A 21608-nucleotide genomic window follows, 5' to 3' on the forward strand; every position below is an offset into this window, starting at 1 on the left:
ATTTCCTACCCAATCAACTCTCCTAACATTTGTTATTTTGCCGCTGATGTAGGGGGGGATCGGTCTATGAGCAGTTAGCCAATGGCTTACTTTGTTTTTCAAGTCCCCATAGCTTTCTGTTTTACCCGCTTCAAGTTGTGGTACACCAATCACTACTATGGTGTACCGATGAGAATCAAGTGGGAGGTGAATGTGGGTAACTTTTTTCGGGTGTGACGTTTTAGGTGTTTGAACTGGGCGTGTCTCTGATGTTACATTTTGTGTAGTTGTTGGCCTTTGAGGCTCAGTCTGGCCGTCACGTGATTCAGGGGATATACCTTCCGCAGCCCATTCACTCTCATCATAGTCAGATGTAGGGCTCTCAGATGAGGTGGGCAGGGTCAGTGCTGCAGTTGTGTCATTATTAGTTTGTGTAGGTAGTGTTGAAGTGTTTTGCACTGCAATATTAACAAGAGAAGAAGGTGTCAGGTTAGAACTATCACTTTGATTGTTAATCTTAGCTTGTGTCTTCATGATCTTCGATTGTTTAAGATTACTTTTAGGTGGTAAGGAGCTATCCTTTGATATTGGTGCGGAAAGGATCTTTAAAATACTTGAAGTGTCCTTTCTTTGTGATTTTTCAAACTTCGCAAGGGTTTGCTCTATACAGGTAATTTTGTCACACAAGGGTTGCAGTAGAGATTTAATTAAATGTTCCAAATCAATTGGGGTCGTTTTATCCAGTGCACTAACTCTTTCGGTCTGGCACATCTGCTCTGAGTGTGTTTTAGTATGCTCTGACTGTGTATCATTTTGTGTTATTGCATTCTGGGTCGTAGGTGTAATAGAGGAGTTTGGTATTCCATTAGGTGCTTTAGCCAACCTAAAATTTAGCCAGACATCCTTTGCCGAAGGCTTATGAAGGCCTAATGGTCTAATATTTTCCTCACTATTGATTTGGTTTTTAGGTGTTTCCTATGTCGACGCTTTGTCTTAATCGGGGATAGTGTTTTGTCTACATTTGTTACATTAACAATTGGTGAACTTTCAACACAAATACCCCTTGGTGAATTTGGTGTAGTAATTCCAGATTGGGATAAACATGTATTGCCCCCCGAATTGGAAACAAGCAAAGGGCTTTCTTCTATACTGTTTACTATTATAGGTGAAGTCAGGAGTACAGTTTTCCTACAGCTTTTTTTGTCCACTTGGCAGCCCTGTAAAAGACTGCATCAAAAGAGATTCCTCTAGGTTAGAAGAGTCCGCAGTATTATTATTCGCGGTAGTGTGCTGTGAAAGATTGGGAAAGCACAAGTTCGGGGTCAGTGAAAGACGCCTCTCCGTGTTTTGAATTGCGTCCGCAACTACACCTATAGTCTTTTGTAACATTAGGTCGATAGCGGTAAGTGTCGGTAAGGGTGTAGTTGGCAGAGTCTTATTCCTGGTGGATGATCTTGTGGCCACAGGAGTCTTTCTTACTTTAGTCATTTTGGAAGAGATATCCGGAAAGTCAAAATGAAACAATTTTAAAATTGGAGACTTATGCAGTTATTAAAGCTTCATGGAAGGATACAATTATCAAACAATCACCTTATTCTTTATCCCAGGATGTTAGCGGCGTTAATGGGGTGGCCCGTCCCGTCTCCTTCGGTCCCCTTGGGGCCACAGAGGGCCCGCCCTTTGCCCGGGCTTCGCCTCGGGCGCTCCCGCGTGCTCCTGCGACACGGGGGTGACGCCGCCTTTATGCGCTGCCTGGCGCGATGGACTCGGCGTGTGGCGCACGCTAAGCCTGTTGGGGGTTGTAGTTTGGATGCCCCCCTCCGCTCTGCGGCCGCTTCTCTCGGTCAGTTGTGGTGGCGGGAGGGGGACACTGCAGGCAGGCTCCTCGGGTCTCTCAATTTGGTCCCCTTTTCAGCGTTTTCCCCTCGCTCAGACAGGCTCCTGGAAAATTAAGTTTTGTTCGCGTCACCCGCTCGGCCGGGGTGACGCCGCCTTTATGCGCCGCCTGGCGCGATGGACTCGGCGTGTGGCGCCGCTAAGCCTGTTGGGGGTTGTAGTTTGGATTTCCCCCTCCGCTCGGCGGCCGCTTCTCTCGGTCAGTTGCGGCGGCGGGAGGGGGACACTGCAGACAGGCTCCGCGGGTCTCTTAATTTGGTCCCCTTTTCAGCGTTTTCCCCTCGCTCAGACAGGCTCCTGGAAAATTAAGTTTTGTTCGCGTCCATGGGTAGTAGCATGGGAACACCCATTTACCACCCAGGTGACACTCCGTGCAAAGTAAAGCAAAGTAGTACAAAGTGCTACTTGTGTTACTTTTTAGGTAACTTTCCAGCTATAAGTAAGTTTTGTACTGTCAAGTAAACAACAAATCAACACTGTGTACCGGTTTGCATCACTTTTAGTTACTTTCACTGATGCAAATTGTTGCTAAAACTCAACTCCAGTTTCTTGAAGTGAACCCTTTGAAATATTTAGCTCATGTTTTAATTCTGATTCTGTTCCATCTGTCTCCTTATGTAAACAAAGAAAAATTGTGGTAGAAAAATTTGAGAAAATAGCAGCCTAAGTGTAGCTGACATGTATCTTGTCAGAGTCACAGATTAAGCATTTTTTTCCTTATCTGTAAGCAACTTTTTTTATCCTAGAAGCCTTCCATACTCACGCCACAGAAAAGTGATTAAGTTTGCACTGACATGTAAGAAATAAACATGCCTCTTCCGAGTTAACCCCTTACCCTAGTAAGCCACCTAATGCTATCTACAGTTGATTCATGAATGTATTATTACAGTGTGTAGAGTATACATAGGTGCTTTACAAAGGATGACACTCATGGATCCCTTTTATGCATTTCCCTTTGCAGGGCAATGATGTGCTAGAAGGAGGAGGCTGAGCAGGTTGGTCTGAGGCACTCACTCACCCTGGCAGTGGTGGTAATGGTCCCATTGTCCATTCTTTTGACACTTTGCCTGGTAGGACCTCTTCCTGCTCTGGTCCTAAAAGGAACACAGTAAGAGATGGTCAGTGTGTTGCATGTGAACAAGGCGAACGATACCTGCAGACGGCGCGGAAGAAGATCCTAGGACCTCATCGCTTGAGTAGGTGGATTTGTGGCAGAATGTAACTGGGGGATGGAGGAACAAATGAGTCACATTATCCTGGCCTTGAGCATCCCATGTCCCCCCAGAGAGGTTACACCCTCAGGAGTGTGACAATGATGGGGCTTATTTCACTCTGAGCAACCCCTTCTCTGCCCGCAGTTTGAAACAAATGTGTTCATGCCTTTGGGAAAATGGGGATGATTAGTTTTGAATTGAAGTAGAAGTAAGAGAGTGGAAGCAGATGGCCCGTCCCAGTAGCCTACTCACCGGCATCACCGCCCCATAACCTTCCAGGCATGTGACTGCCACCTGCTGGCCTGCCTTGTAGCTCTGCTGCTTGGGTTCCATCTTGGCAAAGGCTGGTACTTCAGGTGTGCAGAGTAAATCTGGGAGGTGGAAAGCAGAGGGATTAAAAGACATTTTTGAAAAGTGGGGCATTGATGTTTCGCTTACATAGATTCTATCCACAGTGTGGCTGTGCTTCAAGGCACCCAGATTTCTGCACACGGTCCCTCTGATTCCACTGTAAACCACTTATTTTAATGCCTTAAAACCTAGGTTGTATTCCAAACAAACATTGGTAGACACCTTCACTACCTCTCCAGCTCAGGATGAGGCCATCATGATACACATGTTAGATGAATGCCTGGTAAAACACATAAAATAGTAAACTTCAGGGGGCATCCGGTGAATAATGTCATAATTAGGGCTCCGGGTTTTATGCTGTTGTTTTTTTTTTACAATTGTATCAGTATTTATCCATATTGCTTATTGGAATCTATACTACTATTATAAAGAGAAAACTCTCACCTTTGAGCCAGGTAAACTCTCGGGAACCACAGCGCCAATCCACACACCCAATTCATCCTTGAAAATGTCAGGGTGTGTAGATGGACATAGGCTACATAAAATTAAAAAAAAACGTAAATTAAAAAAATTAACTTTAAAAACAAAGAAGTCCCCTGAAAGAAGCGCCGGCCGCGACGTGCGTGATGACGGGACATGGCGCGGCGGTGATGTGAGGAGCGCGGGGAGGAGCAACCGATCAGGTAAGGCCCCCGACCTCTGCAGGAGAATCAGAAAGGAAAGCAGAACACATTAGGAGGCAGCGGGCCACACGCAGCTCTTTCAGACAGTAAAATGAAAGTATTTATTTCCCAGGGTGGCGCTTCCGAAAAAAGCAAAAAGAAGCTTCAGCTTGGCGAGAAAATAAGTGGCCCCTCCCTTTCCGAGAAGTCCCCAGCCAGCGATCGGAGCTGCTAGGAATGCGAGTTACTAGAAGGCAGAGGCCTGGGGCACGCACTCCTGACCGCCCCCCTCTGCTGTGTGGATGAGTATTAATTGTGAGTGTAGTACGTCCACTGGAAGGGATTGAAACCTCGAGTGCTCGTGCGAGTTTAAGAGTTTTTTTTAATGACAGTTTCGGGGCTACGAGTAGGTGTGAGGGGGGGCACATGTGTGCACTATTGGAGAGAAACGAAAGAGGGCAGTGAAAATGGCAGCCCCGAAAAGGGCATTACATCACGTGCCACGTCTGCCTCCTTTACAACAAGTGGTGGAAAAAGCAAGCAGCCTCCGAGCAGGACACTTGTCCTGAAGGGACCAGGCCTCGACTCAACACAGCGATGCTTTTTTTTTTTACCATAAAGTGCAGGTTTAATTATACAACAGAAGCAAGAATCGGCAAAACCAATGAGCCTCATATTTCTATAATTTATTGGCTTTGCTAATGGTGTCTGTCAATGCTGTCCAGCATCGGTAAAAAATAAGAAAGTTGCAATGACGGAAATGCTTGCATCTATGCGTCCACATCATTCCATAGGCATGTGTATGCATGATGACATATGTGTGTACCTGCATCTTATGGAATGATGCGGGTACCATTTTATTATTTCCTTTTTGGAAATCTGAGCAGCCCAGCAGCAAATGACAGCTTTTATTTTTAAGACCATACGAGGTAGGGAAGCCACAGAGGAGCAGGTGCAAAGAGCGGGCAACTAGGAATCAACAGTCAGGTGGAAAAGAGATAAAATAGTCAGGTGGAAAAGAAATTAAAAATTAAACCTGGGCTGGCGATACTATTGGACGAAGTGTGGTGGGGAGCAGTGAGAAACACCCAGTGCACGGGGGAAGTATTTGAAGTGGGGAAGCAGTGCACGAGGGAGAGCAAGAAAACATGTGCACTCTCATGGAGTTCTTGAAGAAAAAGAAACAAGTAGTTGCTTAAATGTGGGTAGTGGAAGGATACAAGTCAGCCAATCAAAAGGATGGTATAGAAGCTATGCTCTAGGGGCCAGCCAAACACATTTAAAGCGACAAGAAAGCCAACCCAATTCAATTCATATGCTTTTATTCGGGTGTAATATACAACCATATAATTTTCAGAAAGGCAATAAAAATAAAAATAAAACATAATCTATACTACTATTATAAAGAGAGAACTTGCACCTTTTGGCAAGGTAAACTCGGGAACCACAGCGCCACTCTACACACCCGATGCATCTATGAAAATATCAGGGTGTGTAGATGGACATGGGCTATATAAATTTTAAAAAAAAGTAAATTAAAAAAATTAAATTTGTAAACAAAGTAGTCCCCTGAAAAGTAGCGCCGGCCGGGACCTAGCGCTGGCCATGACGCGAGGCGACGACGTGCGTGATGACGACGTCTTGGAGCAGGGAAACATGGAGTTGAGGAGCGTGATGTAAACATTGAAATCGCGGCGGACATGGAGCTGAGGAGCGTGGGCGCGTCATGGCGAAGAGGAGCGGAGCGGCAGCTCAGGTAATGTAAACATTGAGAGAGAACTTGCACCTTGGCGCGTCATGGCGAAGAGGAGCGGAGCGGCAGCTCAGGTAATGTGAACAAACATTGAAATCAGGGCGGGAGGGAGTCCGGGCGGGAGGGAGTCCGGGCGGGAGGGAGTCGGAGCGGGAGGAAGTCGGGACCGGAGGAAGTCGGGACGGGAGGGGAACGGGTGTGCACAGAGGGGCAGGCGGGAGGAGTGGGGGCGGGAGGAAGTCGGGACGGGAGGGGGTCGGGTCAGGACGGGAGGGGGTCGGGGCGGGAGCGGGTGTACTGCCCCCAGCCCCTTTCTGCCCCAGGCAACGCTGGGGCGGGCTGCTAGTTTATTAATATTTATTAGGGGGCAGATTTATGACGACTGGCCCACCCTGCAAATCAGCAGAGATGCACCAGATAAGATGCGTCATGCAAGTTTACCCTTGCGCCACCACAGATGCGCCGCATTTACAATGCGGCACATCATGGTGCAAGGATAAACAGATGCGTGACGCATCTCCCGTCGGAAGGGTGGCGCATTGCTGTAGTTGTGTTGCAAGCACGACGCAACTCTAGCAATGTTCGTGGCCTGCTCTTACACAACATGGTGCATCAAGCCTTACGCCTGCTTCAAGCAGGCGCAAGGTTTTGACGCAGCGGCATCAGAAAAGTGACTGAGTGAAATCTTGTAGATTTCACTCAGGCACTTTTCCAAGGCATTCCTGTACCGGAACACCCACCCTGTGCCAGAACGCCCACATGAAACCTGACGCAGGTTTCATGTGGGGCAGGGCTTTACAGCGTGACGCATCTCCCTAGATGCGTCATGTTGTAAATCCATTGCAGCATTGCGCTAGCTTTACAACGCTGCATAACAGTAGTGATGCAACGGCGGTGCAATAGTGGCGCACGGGGCTTGTAAATCTGCCTCTTTGTACTTTGAGAGTAAATTAAACAATAACATGGTATATTTCACATTTATTTAACACACATTTTGCAAATTAACCAGCCAAATATAACAAAACACTACACCCACACGTAAATATCAGTATTCTTAAAATATATATTAACATATGGCTATATGTAGGGAAATCTCATTCTATTTTTTTAACTCCTAATGTTGACAGCATGGAAAGTAACTCCACTTTTTAAAAATAAGTGCAGACAGAAAGCACATTAGTTTCCTGTCTGCATTTATCTGCAAAAATTACTAAAAACGGAAAACCGGGACCCTTCATAACATGAATCATAATGTGATTCAACCAATGTGATCATCATCAAACAATGGACTATTCCAGAAAGCTGCCCATTGTTGGTAATTGCTGGATTGGCTGTGTGAAGACAACTGCTCCTCTCTCTTTACCAGATGCTCCCTTTAGAGATGAGGAATGTCAGCCAATGAAGGAGGAGTGATTAGTGAGGTCAGGCAGCCTCAGAAGTTAGAGTGTAAAAGGAAGAAGGTTCCCGAATGTGTTACAGCTATTAACCTCTTCAATGCTCATGACGAGCTGAGCTCGTCATGAGCCACGGCGCTCCGGTGCTCATGACGAGCTCAGCTCATCATGGCCCGTGGAACGCTCAAACGCGGGGATAATTCCCCCGCTGTGCTGAACGTTCGACGGAGCCAATGCACCTGTGACGAGCTGAGCTCGTTATGAGCATGCAGGCTCTGTGCGCACCCCCTCCCCCAGCACAGCGGGGGATTAACCCCCGCAGCAAAGGGGTTAACAGTCTTGGAAGTGAGGTGACTCTCTGCTTCGGCCTCAGACAGGGCCGGACTGGCCGTAGCGGGCACCATGCATTTCCCCAGTGGACTGGAGAGTTTGGGGCTGGTTTTGTTACTGGGTGCCGGTTTTGCAACTGGGAGACGGTTTAACAGCAGTACTGCAATATCAGACCCCTATAACAAAAGCGGGAGCAGTGCGTCTCACCAGCACACTACACAGCTCCCGGGGCCAGCCCGAGCAGCAATCTGCCATGGCTGGTTGCTGTTCCCAGTCCTGCCCTGGCCTCAGGGATGGGCTGTATTTCACCCAAATACTCTCTCTAATGATGCAGCAGAAGGCGGAAAGAAGATGAATGTAAGCTTAGCACCACAATGTGTCATCAGACATAAATGTAACTCAATCTATGACTCCTTTGTGTCACCCAAAAGACAGCATCTACTTTTAGAACAACTCTAGACTTGAACCCACAAAATGTCAGATGGCACACAGCATTTTTCATGTCTCTAATTTAGTGCTGGTGGCATTGAACGATGCTTTTAGATTCAAATTCTGCTTCTGCAGTTAAAATGTTTCAATTTAGCAAATAATTGATGGTTAAATATCTACCTTTTGAAGACTCATGGGGCCTTTGTCAAATGGCAGTGGGCGTTTTGAATGACCGCGGCGTGGAGACATGTAAGTCTACACTTTTTAGTTACTTTACATTCGTAAATGCTGCATAGCCAAAAGTTACTCAAAAGTGTCAGAGTAAAACTATGCATGAGTGTAAGTTATCTTTCTGAATAGTCCCACGTTTGTTCGGCAATGCATCTATACCTAGTGGGGTATGGGAGATGCATGTGTGGAAAAGCAGGGATTCAATCACAGCTGTGATTCCCCTAAATAGCCAAGCACAGTGTTCGTGTGGGTACAGTCTCTGCATATTTCTGATGGCTCATGTAGCCTCTTATGAGTGTTTATGTCTCTCCAGGAGCTGTAAAGTCAGGTGGAGACAGGGGACCATGGTTGGCACCACAAGTGTCCACAGTAGCATGTGTAAGGGCTTCACCGTGTCTGAGCAGCTCTCACTGGTGATGCCTCCTGAATCCGCAGAACTTGTAACATCATTTAAATGGCAGGCAAGACAAGCTCAAACTATGGATAGCAATACAGTTTCTAGAATGAAATAGACACACTGCAAGCTGATACCTTATCTACAATAGATTAATACCAGGGATAAATACTGATAAATATTATACACATATATAAACAAATGACTGGCGTAGGGCCACCATTGCCTTAGTTGTGGTTGGAGACAAATTAGATGAAATGTCCTATTTCTGTTGGGCTATTTCTGGGTAATAGAATAAAATATCACTTAACATGAAGGTCTGAAGTCTCCTAAAACCCATTATGAGAATATACAGATACGATACATAGCAGCTAATTGCATAAAAAAGTTCTTGTTCATTTAAAATGAGCAGAAGTCTCTCAAACGGGTTGTTTTAATGTTACCTTTTGAAATCCTTGAGATAGTTAGTTTGGAAAAAGCAGCCATGCAAAAAGTAATAATGGAACAATTAAAAGCAAAATTTGTGGTTCAATCTTCAACTTTATCAATATGTGGAAGTTTTGATTCAAGGACTACAGAAATTATATTTATATTAATAGTATTTTCATAGTTAAAAGAATATTCATCTACTTGTTAATACATTCATAAAAATCCATGACAGCTAATAAGACATTTTCAACAGCCTTCAATTCGTCTAGAGTATTCGACCAAGCTTTATAATTCATTCAAAAAGGCAACATATTTTTGAACATTTGCCAGTAACTGTTTTCTTATCACCACCACCAGAATTCTTCATTGGCTTTTGTTAAGTGCTACAGTCATATAACATGTGGTATTAAAATATCTGATGCTTGCTTGAAGCATCTAAAGTCTTCCAGCTTTGTTGTGCTATTAGTGTTACAATGATATTTTACTAGGGATTTCAATATTAATTGGCAAGAACCCTATGATATTCAAGTCAATGCTACCAACAACGAATCTGAGACCCGTGGAGGCAACCTGAAGCGTGGGGCTGGCCATCTTGGAAAAACTACAAAGTGCTGACCGTGCAGCTCCCGAGGCACCCTCGTAGCTGTGCATTGGGGTTTGAGAAGCCCCAGCCCTGAGCAGCTTTTGCACTGAAGATCTTCCCTCCACACTCATCGAGTGCTGCGTGGGGCCCTTTTGCTTTTTTTTGCTCAATGCATTGGTCCGGTCACTTGCCCTTTAGCTAGTGGCCCCAGTACCGACGAACCTTTGAATATACACTGCTAGTCTGGTTGCTCCAGACTGGCCCTCGCTCCCCTGAAAAGGAGCCACCTCTCTGACCTTGCTGGTCCGAGTAAGAAGCGATCTTCGAATCCTCAGTGGGTTGCCTTTGCCAAGGCTTGTTAACTCCGATCCGGAAACCGACAGCGAGAGCCTTCGTGGGACAGCTCGTGATCCACTCCTGGACGTCCTCGATGCCCCAGAGTCCAAGTGGCAATGGAGACAAGCTTCTCGACAACCACCTGATTGCGCCCGACATTGCCTTGTTCCTTCCTGGTTCCTGGTCACTGCTGAGTGACCCAGACTCTGTCCCCTCTGCTTTCAGGTACTCTACATCTTCGATCCACCCTTGGAACGACCGGACTCTTCTCTCCTGGCCGTCTGCAGCATCTTAATCTCCAGTCACCATAGAACTCTACGACGAAACCCGACACACTTTGGCACCAATGCACCCGCTTCCTGTGGGTGAGGTAACTCATGAACGCCGGTGCTCCTGTAGTGGTTTACACCTCTAGTGTCCTACTTTAAAGTGAGGTAATTCTATTCCAGTCGGAAGTCTCCTAAAACAGTAACTTTGTAACTTTTACGCACCATTGACTTTGCATTGGTGCATGCGTGTGCTTTTAGCACTGCACCCGAGCCCCGCGGGCCTCTCCCGACTTCGTCACTGCTACTCCCGACTAGTCCCAGCGATTCCCAAGGCCCTAGGCCTTACCACTGGTCGTAAAGTGATACTTATACCACTTTTTTGATATATGGTTTGAGTGGCCACCGGCCAGGGGATGACTGCTCTGGAGAGAGCCTGCATGGTACAGCAGGTTCCTCAAGAACTCCTTTTCTGAGAAAGGGAGAGACAAGCTCTCATTGTTAGACCTGAGGATGCTAAAGACTACTCTGTCCTGAAGAGTGCTCTTATTGATGGGTTTGGCCTAACCACTGAGCAATACAGGTTGTTCAGAGATACCCAAAAAGCTCAGACTCAGGACTGGACTGATTTTGTTGATTGTGCCACTAAGGCTCTGGAGGGTTGGTTGCAGGGATGTAAAGTCTCAGACTATACAGGATTGTACAATCTAATAATGAGAGAACAGATCCTCAATAACTGTCAGAACCAGCTATTGCATCAACACCTTATTGACTCAGATCTGACCTCTCCCCAAGAATTGTGAAAGAAGGCAGACAAGTGGGTCAGAACAAGGGTTAAGCAGAAACCCCAGAACCAAGGAGGTGATCAAAAGAAGGCAGACCAGAAGGGTGGGGATAAGAAAGAAAAAGAAAGAGACCAGAAGTCTTCTTCAGGCCCCCAAAATAATTCTAATAAGGAGGTGGTTCCCAGAATGGAAACAACAAGAAGAAGAATGATGGCCCAAAGAAACCTTGGTGCAATTACTGTAAATCAACCTCTCATTGGGGTAGTGAATGCACCAAGAAAAATCCAGTTCCTACCACTGCAGCCCCTAAGGTACCTGCACCCTCTAGTACAGGCAGCAGTGGTGGTACACAACCCAAGGGTATAGTGGGGTTGACCCTGGGTTATGAGATGAAGTCTGGGCTAGTCAGAATCCCTACTCAGGCAGTTCTGCTATATGATGTGTACATGACTGTGTCCACTCCTATGAGTCCCAATACTCTGGGCAAATATAGGCAGACGCCTTTAATCAATGAGAAACTGGCTCAGGCCTACAGGGACACATGTGCCAGTGTCACTATATTGACACCTAACTTTGTGGACCCTGGAAAAATCATACTAGGTGAGAACTACCTAGTGACCAATGCTAGCAATGCCACTACTACACATAGTGTGGCTGTTGTTAAATTCTCCTGGGGAGGGGTAACTGGCCTCAAGAAAGTTGTTATGAGTGCAGACCTCCCAGTTGACTGTCTTTTGGGCAATGATCTAGAGGAATCCTTATGGTCAGAAGTGGAGTATAGGACTCATGCAGAAATGCTAAGGATTTCTGCACATGTCCTTGCTGTAACCAGGTCCCAGGCCAAAAAGTGCCTACCTGAACCTGTGGTAGATTTTGAAACAATAGACCAACCACAACCAAAGAGGAAGAGCAAGAGGGTTAAGGCAGTGCCTTCCCACTTGCCCCAGGTTGAGGATCAGCCATCTCAGGAGGATGATTCTGTGATTCAAGAGGAGACTGTCCTGGAAGAGCTTGAACCTGATCAGGTTGAGTTTCTGGGGACAGGGGGACCCTCAAGGGCAGATCTGGGGCAGGCTCAGTTAACTTGCCCTTCTCTTGAACCACTCAGACAGCAAGCTGCTGCCGAGGCCGCTGGGAATGCTCAAGGTACCCATAGAGTGTATTGGGATGATGGGCTCCTTTATTCAGAGGCGAGAGACCCCAAGCGTGGTGCTACCAGGAGGTTGGTTATACCTCTGCATTTTAGGGGCTTCCTTCTCACCTTGGCCCATGATATTCCCCTTGCAGGACACTTAGGCCAGAACAAGACTTGGGACAGGCTTGTCCCTCACTTTCACTGGCCTCAAATGTCAGAGGATACTAAGGAGTTTTGTCGCTCCTGTGACACCTGTCAAGCCAGTGGCAAGTCAGGTGGTACCACAAAGGCCGCCCTAATACCACTACCTGTGGTGGGGGGGGGCACTTTGATAGAGTTGGGATAGTCATTGCTGGACCAATGGATCCCACTACATCATCTGGGCACAGATTTATCCTAGTGGTAGTGGATCATGCCACCAGGTATCCAGAGGCAATTCCCCTGAGGACCACAACAGCTCCTGTTGTAGCAAGAGCCCTACTTGGAGTACTCTCCAGAGTGGGCTTTCCAAAGGAGGTCCTTTCAGACAGAGGTACCAACTTCATGTCTGGATACTTAAAAGCAATGTGGAAAGAGTGTGGAGTTAACTATAAGTTTACCACACCCTACCATCCACAGTGCAATGGGCTTGTTGAAAGGTTCAACAAGACCCTTAAGGGAATGATAAAAGGGTTACCTGAAAAGCTTGGGCGAAGATGGGACATCCTTTTACCCTGCTAGCTCTTTGCTTACAGAGAGGTCCCACAGAAGGGGTTGGCTACAGCCCTTTTGGAAAGGGAAGACCACTCGGTCCCCCCAAACGTATGGATGGGTGCCCCGATCCCCCCGGGAAACCGTCGTGGGCGGGGGGCATGTCTCGGCTGGTATGCCCACAGCGGCGCAGCTGGAGCACGCCCTTCCCGCCCAGAAGGGGTTGTCCTAAACACCCACCCGGAAGTCCGCGCACGGATGGGCGTACCTGAAGGGGCTCCCCGCTCTCCCACAGATGGATAAATAGAGAGGGAATCCAACGAAGCTTCCTCTTGTTCCAGTGCTCTGAAGGCTGCACCACTCGTCGCTCGTGAGCCCTAAAAGGAACAAGCGGCAATTTTGAGAACTTGTAATCTTTGTTGTTTCTCTTTCAGTGTCAGGCGTGTGGAAGGTCTAGACCTTGCGGATCAGGTCGAGCTGAGTAACCGAGAGCATGTCTGGCAAGAAGGCGGGAAAGAGCTCCGAGATGGAGAAGATGCTACGCACCTTGGTGAACACAAAAGCGGTGATGGACCGAAAAATGGGTAAAGTAGATGCAATCGGTCGAGGCTTAGCGGACATCAAAAAGCAGATGGCAGCCCAGAACACCCTCTCGGGGCGGCCTAAAAAAGTCATAGGGCCGGCCTTGCCGGATGTCGCCCCGAAGGGTAAGGGTAGGAGAAATAAGGGGAGGGCGGGTTCTAGGGAGGTCCCAATCCCAGATGTCCCTCCATAGAGCCCGGGCGCAGACAGCCCAGTCACGCCGGTGGATAGCCCGGTACCAGGTCTGAATGTGGGCTTACCAATCCCCGTAGTAATAACGCCAGTTGGGGATGACCAAATGCCCCCAGAACTGGCCCTTCAGTTAGCTGCAGTATTACCTTGGCTAAAGAAGCGAGCAGGGGGATCTGTGGCTGCGGGCGATCCGGCTGAGGAAGCTAGACTAATTATTGAGCAGTTGCGGCAGTCAAGGGATGCCGGGACAGCGAATGTACCTTAAATTCCCCCACAGGTAGCGACGGGGGTCACGACGGATGGTCGAGCGAAGACAACGGACACGGCGGCTGAACCCGGTAAGAGACCATTGCCATTGGTGGGGGAGAGTTCAGTGCCTTCGAGGCGGGAAAGTTTGTCTCAGCACATTCCGGCGGCCACGAAGGAAATGATATAGGGGGACAAATACATCAATATGTTTTCACTTTTGACTGACCATCGAGAGATGGAATATGCAAAGACCCAGATGGATTTGTGGCACCCCAGCGTATGGCGGGCCAAAATGGCGGAAGTCAGGGTCGATGAGACCATGGTGAACTGGGTCAGGGCCTTTTCTATTTTCACTGCAGTAATGGGGGAGCGTAAACCTGAAGTGTTGCCCAACTTATCAGGATCATGAATTTCTATGCAAAGTACGGGGGAAACGAATGGAAGGGATATGACGTTAATTTTAGAAAAGCAAAAGAGTTTAACGAGGCTTTAACATGGGATTGTCTGGACACGGTGTCGTGGCATAATCAACTTTTGCCGGGACCTGCGGGTACGTCGGTGCCGAGCACGAGCGTTTCTGGGACATTCCAACAGAAGCCGGCACAGCCCTTTCGGACGAACGCCGGGGGGGAGCCGCATCCCAGGTCCGGCGGGAATGGAGGCAAGCGGGGGGTTTGTTGGGGATTCAACAAAGGAACCTGTACCAGGCCTCAAGGAACGTGTAGGTTCTGGCACGCTTGTTCGGGCTGTGGGAATGCCTCACACCCTGAAACTAGCTGCCGATCCAAGTCCAATGGTGCGGGAGGAAGGGAGGGATCCAAGCAGGATTGAGGTGGTGCCTTGGAAGCCAACATCTTTGCCCATCGATATCTTGGCTTTGACCCCCTGGCTGAACCGATACCCAGATCATGTATCCGCTGGGATTTTGAGGAATGGCTTTCTGTATGGCTTCAGAATCCCGGCGGGAAATTTTCGGGGGAGCCCCTTCTGTAAGAACCAACTGTCTATTCAACATAACCCGGCGGTGGCCGCCAAGAAAATAGCGAAAGAGGTCAGCTTGGGACGGGTGGCGGGGCCATTTGCTTGCCCGCCAGTTGCGGATTTTGTGTGTTCACCTCTAGGAGTGGTTCCGAAGAAGGACCCGGGGGAGTATAGACTCATTCACAATCTGTTGGCCCCTATGGGGGCCTCGGTAAACGAGGCTATTGACCCTGAGGTGTACTCAGTTCGATACGCATCGTTCGATGATGCAGTCGTTCTGCTGAATCGCCTGGGCCCCGGTGCACTGTTGGCAAAATCAGACATCGAATCGGCATTCAGGTTGCTCCCGGTACATCCTCAGGACCAGCGCTTGCTGGGATTCACGTTTCAAGGGAAGTATTACATGGATAAATGTATGCCCATGGGTTGTTCAATTTCATGTGCCTATTTTGAAATGTTCAGCTCATTTTTGGAATGGGCGTAGACGGGTGATGCACTATTTAGATGACTTCCTTTTTCTAGGTTCGGCGGACACTGCGGAATGTGCGCAAACACTACGGGACTTCTTCACACTCATGCGGGAGTTTGGGGTCCCATTAGCGCCAGGTAAGACGGTGGGGCCATCTACCTCACTGGAGTTCCTGGGAATTGAGCTCGACTCAGTGGAGGGATGTTTCCGTCTGCCAATTGAGAAGGTGGCCAAGTTCAGGGCTTCCTTGATACAATGTCTCAGTAAGGACAAAGTGACCCTACACCAGTTACAACAGACAGTGGGTCAGCTTAATTTTGCTTTAAAGGTGATACCGATGGCTCGCCCATTCTCACGTTCCATTGCGCAAGCTATGGTAGGCCTCAAGGAAGGTCACCACCACACTAGACTGTCGGCAGAAGTTCGCCAGGACATGCGTATTTGGTTGGCATTCCTAGCGGATTTCAACGGTCGAGTGGCATGGAACAAACCCCCAGCATCATCTAACGAGCTGGGTTTGTGGACCGACTCGGCTGGGAGTGTGGGATTTGGTGCGATCTTTGGTAACAGATGGTCGGCGCAAACATGGCCGGCATGGTGGCACTCAAGTGGCCTAACAGGTAACATTAGGTTCTTGGAGCTATTCCCCATTTGGGTCGCTCTGTTGGCTTGGCCGGAAGACTTTAGGAACCGCTCAGTGGTGTTTTGGTCAGACAACATGACGGTGGTCGAGTGTATTAATCACCAGGCAGCACGCTGCAAGTGGATCTTGAGACTGTTGAAAGAGATTGTATAGCGATGCATGAGATTGAATGTACAATTCAGGGCAAAACATGTGCCAGGTGTACTAAATAATGCTGCTGATGCACTCTCTCGTTCGCACATGCAGGCTTTCAGGGGTTATCTACCCACAGCGGAACTAGTGGCGGCACCGTTCCCCGAAGCACTATGGCAGATCGGTGCCCCGGATTACAAGACCTTGTGGCAGCCAGTTTAGCGCCCAGGACGAGAAAAGCTTATGAGGGAGCGTTTCGTTCATACTGCGCCTTCTTAGGGCCGGTGGGGGGACATAGCTGGGGGTGGGAAGAATCCTTCCTCGAGTTTTTGGTGGCACTTCATAAGGAAGGCCGATCGGCGGCAACCGCCAACAGATATAGGGTAGCCATATCATTCATGGCACAGCTCCATGGGATTCGGGACCCGAGGGGTACCTTCTTAGTCAGGAAGGCGCTCCGTGGTTGGCAGCGCCTGGAAGGTCGCAGACAAGATACAAGGCACCCGATTGGGCTAGACAGATTGTCTTTGCTACTAGCAAAACTGGATGAGACATGCTCCTCGCCCAGCGACGTAATTCTGTTCCGAGCGGCTTTCGCATTGGCATTCCATGGGGCCATGCGGGTAAGTGAACTCGTAGCAAGGAACAAGAAAGATGTGGAGGGAGGTCTATGCAGGGATCATGTTCAATTACGGGGTGATTCTCTGTTGATCTCGATAGCCAGGTCCAAGACAGACCAGGAAGCTTTGGGGAATAGTGTGGTTTTGCAGCGCGTCCGAGGGAGCCCCAGTTGTCCCATAAGGTATTTAGAGGACTACCTGGCACAGAGGTCGACAACATGGGGGGGGGGGGGCCCTGCTTAGACACAAGGACGGCATCCCGTTGACGAGATTTCAGTTTCGGAGGGTGCTGGCAATTACGATCGCTGCAGCGGGCTTGAACCCATGCGATTTTGGGACCCACTCATTCAGAATAGGGGCCGCTACTGAAGCTACCGCTCGGGGTCTGGGTACGGAACAAGTGAAACAGTTAGGCCGTTGGTCCTCGAACTGTTTCAAGAGGTATGTGCGACTGCACATGTTGTAAAAGACTGATGAAATACACTCACGCTTGTTGTCTTTTGTTTGCATTACAGTTTCGCAAGCCTGTGACGCGGGGCGAAAATTGGGATCGGCCCAACACCAGAGGACCAGCGGTCAAGGATCACCGTCTGGAGATCAAGTGGTATGGGTCGTGGGCCACTCATACGTGAGGCGTGCTGGGGACGTATTCAAAGCAGGTGACGCGACTCACGCATCTGGGGAATACGGGTTCAGAGTGACCTTCCATGGGAAGGGAGGCCTCTGTTTTGACCAATTTCAAACCTTTGTGGAGGAACTCTTAGGGCGGCAAAGGTCACCGCCATCTGTAATCATAGTACATCTGGGAGGCAATGACTTGGTAAGACTGGGAAGACGGCTGTTAGTGGAACACATATAGTCGGCAGTCAGCTGGTTGGCTAAGAGGCTCCCGGGGTGTACGATTGCCTGGTCCCACATGATCCCCAGAAGAATCTGGCGGGGGGGTATCTCTGTGTCCGCGTTGAACCACTCGGTAAAGAGGGTCAACAACAAAATTGAGAAATTGTTTCGCTCCGCGCATTTACAAAGCATTCCCCATGGGTGTATTCGGGGTGATCACTGTTATTTGAATGATGGGGTTCACCTGTCCAGGGCCGGGAATGATTTACTCATAGGAGACTTCATAGCATGGCTAGTGGCGTTGAGGAGACATGACCTTTAGGAGGTGTGGGGGGGCCGGATATTCGGTCAACTATCCGGCCTGTGGCGGTAAGGTCATGATCGGTGAGCAGTGATTTCAAGGTCCCTAGGGGGGGGGGAGCCACCCAGTACGGATGGGAGCGCCCGGGGGGAGGCGGCCATTGGCCCCTTCCACAGGGAGGCGGCACCCACTACGGATGGGTCGCCTAGGGGGAGACGGCCATAGGCCCCTCCCAGGGGGAGACGGATATATGTCCCTCCTACGAATTTCCGGGGGCCGGATATCCGCTCCGGCGGAAGAGAGTGTGGGGAAGGGGGGGAGTCCACGCTGTCCTTCTTATGGATACCTCGCACGAGAACTCGGACGACCTTTAAGATGGCGTCGAGTGAAAGGGGGCCCCCACGACAAGGGAAGTTACAGTTGGCAGTAGGGTAAAGTCCTCTGCGCATGCGCCACTCACACCGTGAGGGCGGAAATTTTGGTAGTAGGGATCTGACACCGGTTAAGACCTTGCCGTTGGCCCTTAATGCTAGGATGTCCAATTTTATTTTAGAATGTTATGCATTTTCAGGATGGTAGACTCGGCTAGGAAACCTTTGTATTAGAGATTTGTTAAGGTTAGCCAAAGAACTTGTCTTCATCAAAATGTAATGGAAGTAAAATTGTACATGATTCATGAAACGTTTTTAATTTAAAGTTTTACATTTTGTTTCATATTTTAATAAATACGGCCGGGGGGGTAACTCCCCCCCGTCTTCCAAAAGTTCAAACCTGTGTCTGTCTCCTCCCATGGGGAATTGGTGTTGGGAGGGGGTGGCGGGCATCCCGGCCCATATGGAAAGGGAAGACCACTCGGTCCCCCCGATAGTATGGATGGGTGCCCCGATCCCCCCGGGAAACCGTCGTGGGCGGGGGGCGTGTCTCGGCTGGTATGCCCAAAGCGGCGCAGCCGGAGCACGCCCTTCCCGCCCAGAAGGGGTTGTCCTAAACACCCGCCCGGAAGTCCGCGCACGGATGGGCGTACCTGAAGGGGGTCCCCGCCCTCCCGCAGATGGATAAATAGAGAGGGAATCCCACGTAGCTTCCTCTTGTTCCTGTGCTCTGAAGGCTGCACCACTCGTCGCTCGTGAGCCCTCGAAGGAACAAGCAGCTATTTTGACCCACCCACCAGCCCCTTTTTTGCAACGTTTTTGAATAAAATAATTGTGGGTGATATTCGAATGTATTAAAAGATACAGTCATTTTTTGCATCATGAATGTATGCCTTTGATTGAATAAATGTTCGTAGGCCTTTTTTCCTTTGTAGAAGGATACTAAGGAGTTTTGTCGCTCCTGTGACACCTGTCAAGCCAGTGGCAAGTCAGGTGGTACGACAAAGGCCGCCCTAATACCACTACCTGTGGTGGGGGTGCACTTTGAGAAAGTTGGGATAGACATTGTTGGACCAATGGATCTCACTACATCATCTGGGCACAGATTTATCCTGGTGGTAGTGGATCATGCCACCAGGTATCCAGAGGCAATTCCCCTGAGGACCACAACAGCTCCTGTTGTAGCAAGAGCTCTACTTGGAGTACTCTCCAGAGTGGGCTTTCCAAAGGAGGTCCTTTCAGACAGAGGTACCAACTTCATGTCTGGATACTTAAAAGCAATGTGGAAAGAGTGTGGAGTAAACTATAAGTTTACCACACCCTACCATCCACAGTGCAATGGGCTTGTTGAAAGGTTCAACAAGACCCTTAACGGAATGATAAAAGGGTTACCTGAAAAGCTTGGGCGAAGATGGGACTTCCTTTTACCCTGCTTGCTCTTTGCTTACAGAGAGGTCCCACAGAAGGGGGTTGGCTACAGCCCTTTTGAACTTTTGTTTGGCCACCCTGTGAGGGGTCCATTGTGTCTTGTGAAGGAAGGATGGGAGTTACCTCTCAAAGAGCTTAACCTTGATATTGTGGACTACGTACTTGGTCTCCGCTCCAGGATGGCTGAGTACATGGAGAGAGCATCCAAAAACCTGGAGGCCAGCCAAGAATTACAGAAAGCTTGCCATGACCAAAAGGCTATTCTATTCCAGTTGTAAGTCTCCTAAAACAGTAACTTTGTAACTTTTACGCACCATTGACTTTGCATTGATGCATGCGTGTGCTTTTAGCACTGCACCTGAGCCCCGTGGGCCTCTGCCGACTTCATCACTGCTAGTCCTGAGTAGTTCCAGCAATTCCCAAGGCCCTAGGCCTTACCACTGTTCGTAAAGTGATACTTATACCACTTTTTTGATATATGGTTTGTGTGGCCACCGGCCTCATCCATAAATGTGCAACTTTCATGTGTAAAACGGTGCTTTTGTTTAAACGCTTGTGCTTCTATACTCATAAAGAGTACAGGGGATTATTCTAGTAATAAATACATATATTTTTATAATATATAACTTGTGTGGTGTCCTTTCATTTGATATTACAGGATTGTGTATGGTAAAACAGCTGGCTTCACATGCTCTCTTGAGTATTAGCCTAAGACTGCTCAGCCTATGCTACCACTAGGATAGCTTGTCTATAAGGTCGACTTACAACCACCACCATAAGGGATTGTTTGGACTCATACAAGGTGCCCACGGAATTGTGGACTTCATACATCAGGCCAACTTCTCACATGGACAAAGACAAAAACCCTTGCTTTAATGGTTCTTTCAACGAAGAAAGGCGCAAACTGAGACTAACTGAATGGCAGTGAAGACAACATCCTTCATCAACTCACTTAAGATTGCTAAGAAAGTTCAGAAACTCCTACAAAAAAGGTATCCTGAAATCTAAAAAAGACTTCTTCAGGTCGGAATTAGACAACGACAACAACAGACTGAGGACATAATTCAAAATATTAAAACGGCAAAATCCGCACCCCTGAATCGAAATATCATCTAAGCAGCGAAGAATTTTCCTCCTTCTTTTCTGCCAAAGCCACCTCCCTGGAGAAGGAACTCATGACTGCCGCTGACAATTCCGCTTCCCATAAAAATTCTCCAATCACTCATCCAACTCAACTTACTCTGTTCGGATCCAAAAATAAAGCCCACTGGTCCTCCTTCAAATTTTATGACCATAGGGACATCACCAAAATCTTATTGTCTATAAAACCTAACAACCCTCTCTTGTCGAGTTGTCTGACAGCTAACAACCATACTGTCATCCCCATCTGGACCAAGATAATCAATGCATTGCTCTCTCAAGGATCCATCCCAGACTGCCTAAAAACCAGCCAAGTTATCCCCATCCTAAAAAACCTACAGAGAACCCTTCGGAACCAAACAATTTCCTACCGATAACCAACATTCCTATGTTATGCAAATTAATTGAAAATTGTGTTCAACAACAGATTAACGAACACATTATAGAATTCAAGCTGCTTGACAACTGCCAATCAGGCTTCAGACACGGGCACAGCACTGAAACAGCTATCCTACATATTGTGGATGACACGCTACTGGCATTAGAGCATAATGAATCATGTCTGCTTATACTACTTGACCTGTCTGCTTTTGACACTGTTAACCATGGCAAAATTCTCGAGAAACTTGAGAACAGGATGGATTTATTAGGAACAGTCCTAAAATGGCTTAAATCCTTCTTAGACAATAGAACGCAAAGATTCCTGGTGAATCGAAATCTATCCACACCATCCCATAACCTACTACGAGTACCACAAGGCTCAACACTATCACCATCATTATTTAATCTCTATTTCGAACCTT

At 48.2% G+C, this 21608-nt stretch overlaps 1 protein-coding gene across 1 annotated transcript in view; it reads right to left on the reverse strand.

Annotated features, from left to right (window-relative positions):
• The window catches only part of LOC147706452 (complement C1s subcomponent-like), a 78853-nt gene that overhangs the window by 26027 nt on the left and 31218 nt on the right, over positions 1-21608 (reverse strand). The window contains exons 5-6 of the mRNA XM_086932968.1: positions 3342-3460; positions 2894-2969 (exon numbers count right to left, since the gene is read on the reverse strand). Coding sequence (XP_086789094.1) covers positions 2894-2969; positions 3342-3460 — 195 coding nt within the window. The remainder of the gene's footprint in view (positions 1-2893; positions 2970-3341; positions 3461-21608) is intronic.

Source organism: Lissotriton vulgaris, chromosome 7, assembly GCF_964263255.1.
Source record: "Lissotriton vulgaris chromosome 7, aLisVul1.2, whole genome shotgun sequence".
In the NCBI taxonomy this organism is placed as follows: Eukaryota; Metazoa; Chordata; class Amphibia; order Caudata; family Salamandridae; genus Lissotriton; species Lissotriton vulgaris.